General features: G+C 38.5%; 1 protein-coding gene across 1 annotated transcript; it reads left to right on the top strand.

Moving 5' to 3' along the window:
* The first annotated feature begins 204 nt into the window (after positions 1 to 204).
* Positions 205 to 759, top strand: LOC145989174 (histone-lysine N-methyltransferase SETMAR-like). Its single transcript, XM_083124467.1, has one exon. The coding sequence runs from the start codon at positions 205 to 207 to the stop codon at positions 757 to 759; it is 555 nt and encodes a 184-aa protein (XP_082980593.1).
* Positions 760 to 3,837: the final 3,078 nt, after the last annotated feature.

Genomic DNA, 3,837 nt, shown 5'->3' with positions numbered 1-3,837 from the left:
ATCCATACGACAATACGACAAGGATTGGGAGTGAGTCATCAGTGCTGTGCTGAGTCTTGTGCGAGGAACACACTTTCGAAATGGCAGCGGCGATACCGAATCCCGCCAAGTGCGTGATCAGGTTTTTGCAGGCACAAAGAAAGCGTCCATCGGAGATCCACCGAGAAATTGTGACTGTGTATGGGAACGTAATGAATCGTCAAAATGTGGCGAAATGGTGCCGTGCCTTCGCAGAAGGTTGGCCGTGATGTTCATGATGAAGAGAGAAGTGGGAGGCCGTCCATCATCACTGACGACCTTCGCAATCGTATTCAAGCAGAGGTGCATGCGAATAGGCGGGTGACAATTCGAGAATTATTTGTGATGTTTCCTGACAGTTCAAAAACCACTATTCATAAAGTTGTGAGTGGGTTAGGGTACAGAAAGTTTTGTGCATGCTGGGTCCCAAAACATTTGACTGACGAACACAAAACCAAACTACTGGGATATGCACTGGACTTTCTTACTCGCTACGCAGAAGAGGGAGATGCATTCCTGGACTCCATTGTGACAGGTGATGAAACATGGGTGTTCCACCATACGCCTGAATCCAAGCAACAGTCACTGCAGTGGTGCCATACCCCTTCTCCAAAAGCCAAAAAATTCAAAACGTCAATTTCAACCCGCAAGCTGATGGCAACCGTATTCTGGAATCACCACAGCATCCTGCTGGTGCAATTCATGTCGCCTGGAAGAATGATTAATGCGGAAACCTACTGACAGACTTTGAAACATCTTCGACATGCAATTCAAAACAAACAGAGAGGCATGTTGTCAAGTGGAATCCGATTTATTCATGACAACGCCCGCCCCCATGCAGCAAATGTCACCAAGGATCTGCTTCCACAGTTTCAATGGGAGGTCCTTCACCATCCGCCATACTGCCCCGACCTTGCACCCAGCGACTACCCCTGTTCCTGTATCTCAAGAAACATCTTGGTGGAAAACACTTTGCTGACGACAATGAAGTCAGAGAAGAAGTCACAACTTGGTTGCAGATGCAGGCGGCGGATTTCTACAATTCAGGGATACCAAAACTTGTTCCCCGTCTGAACAAATCTTTGGACAATGGTGGCACTTATGTGGAGAAATAGCCTCTGTATCAGTGTATCAAGTGTAACTTTAGTTGCGAGCAATACATTTATTTTATATCTTATTTTTGGTTTGTTATCTTTACTTTCCGGACAAGCCTCGTACATCATCACCAGCCTCCGTGAAGCAGTGGCTGGCACAGCACACTACGATGCCAGGGTTCTAATCTCGGCATGGGTATTCTTTCCCTTCATCGGTTTCATGATATCATCATTCATCCTCAGGCAGAGCCCAAAGCATGATGCCTTATATCACATGGCCACGGTGCATGACACGTTTATATTACGTTAGGAAATGAAACAACATCAAAATCATCTCACCTCTGATAATCCACCAACTGCAGAAAACACAAAATAATGTCTTCTCCCTTTTTCTGCACATGTTTCGCAACAGGCTGAATAGCTATGCAAATGCACTACTATGCAACTTGGTTATTATTTCTTGCTCTCACCCTCATGAACAGTGGCATACAGGAGATATATCCTGCTATTCCATGTTACAAACCTATTCCATATATGTTGATACCTTCTTCTTCTAATAATAACAAATTAAAATAACTGTAATATATTAAATTAATAATGTTAAAATATTGTATTATTATTACATGAAAACGAAAAAGATGGTTTAAGAATAAGAATATAACAGCACGTATTCATTATCTAGATTATGAATTTTTAAGTTTGCTTAAATTTGTATAAAAACTACTGCACTGACAAGGTAATTGTGAAAGAGATAAAGAAATGAATATTTATTGAAAAACAAAAAAAAAATGTTAGATCCATTTGAAGAAAAGTAAAGCTCTTAATTTAATATTTTATGCATATTATTTAAGTAGTAGAGTGTATAAATCTTTATTGATACTGTCATCCAAAGTTGCATGATCTCAATGTAATCCTCGCCTTACAAAAAAGTTTGATGGAAATACATCTATCTCTATTATATGACAGATGCTAAACAAAACAATCACATTTACATTATTTGATTTTAGTACTTTGTAAGTCTCTCGGGGGAGATGCAGACCCCCTTGACACCTCCCCCCCAAATAGTCTTTGGCTCCATTACATGTAAGAAATGTAAGTTGTGTTGTGATGTTCCTTATTATGTGTTTTTGTCTTGATGTCTCAGAAACCCTGTTGGGGTTGTAAACATAGGGGTTGAATAAAAGACCTGTTATGGTCAGACTCTGACTTTCATGACTGGGGAGAGAGTAGCGGTCAGGGAACCTTGTTGTCTGACTTCTTTCGACAGAGCCACCCTCCCTCCAGCAAAGTCTCAATAGGTCAAATGCATTCCAGACTGTAAATAATCTTCTTATCAGTAAAGTATTTGAAATCTGTCCAGGAACCTTTTTTCAGTCTGAATTTATATATGGTACAGGAACCTCTCTTCAATTAAACAATATGCAACTTGGACCGAATTTAAGTTGTGCAAGAAAATAATTTGCGGTCCTGCAGCGGAACCCAAAAGAACCCTTTTGAATTTATGGGTTCTGGACCTTTAATAAGTAACAACCCTGGTTACATGTACAATTTGTCGTATATCCAGAAAGATGAAAGTGAATGAGGTTTTTATGGTGCGTTATGTATGGTTATTATCAATAGTAAGTGTGTGGTATTGTTCCACTAAGTAATGTCGTAGGAAAAGAAAAAAAAATCATATAATTAATGTATTTTATTTGACATTAAAGACCTATGCCTAAAAGTACTTTCGTATATGATGGAACATAACTATCTTACTTAGTGATTTACCTTTGGGTCTGAATGTAAAGTATGTAATTGGTGAAATTATTCTGCAGTAAAGTATTAAGAATATATACTAGAGCCCCGCATATTTCAGGCTGGAGCCATCATTGTTACACATACACACACAATCATAAGAGGAATCAAATTCAAAATTAAATTCAACGGGCATTTAAAATGTTAAAAAATAGCAATATTTGCATAATGGATCACCAGGTATTTTCAATACCGATACAACCTGCCGAAATTTACTAATTAATTTTCTGAAATTACAAAATAAACTGACAGGTTTAAAAAAGAATTCTCTTGATGTTCAAAATTTACCATTCACCCTCAGAAATATCTCAAACTGACAATGAATGTTCATTGAACTTATTTATGGTAGACAGCTAAACAGTCATTCATTTGCGTGACAAGTACATAATCCACAACCAAATAGAATTTACACAATATTTACCTAAAAACTAAGTTTACAAAATTTTCCCAATTCTAACGAAAAATCACTCGCTGCCCTAAAAAAACTTCCCTTGGTAATTGACTTTGGTGTTCTCAAAAAAAAAAAGTTATAATTTTGCACAATTTCTCTCCTGCAAACCTTTTGTAAAAGTGTACTTGAGTCTGTGCAATGTACTGTGCAAATCTCCCTTCTATCACTGTTGTCATTGCATTACAATTTAGTGATTTAGTATTAGACTATTAGGATATTGCGTAGTGAAGAATTGTTTACAAGCATCACCCAAACCATTTATTCTCCCCTCAAAACCTTTCCCTGCCTCTTTTTTCTTTCTTTCTTTTTCTGGCTCTCAGCTTGCTGTTTTCATGCCACTTGAGGAAGGGAAGACATTCGGGAGAATGGCCGCTTGTGAAAGAAAAAGGGAGGTTGAGGAAGTGGGGGAAGTTCATGCATGAATGGGGCAGAGGGGGAAACGGCTAGTGCGACCAGCTTAGGAACGTTGAAGTTAGAATT

Source organism: Lepisma saccharinum, chromosome 6 (genome assembly GCF_977018435.1).
Source record: "Lepisma saccharinum chromosome 6, izLepSacc3.1, whole genome shotgun sequence".
Taxonomy (NCBI): Eukaryota; Metazoa; Arthropoda; class Insecta; order Zygentoma; family Lepismatidae; genus Lepisma; species Lepisma saccharinum.
Note: the sequence above shows the minus strand (reverse complement) of the source record. Positions and strands in the feature narration are given on the sequence as shown.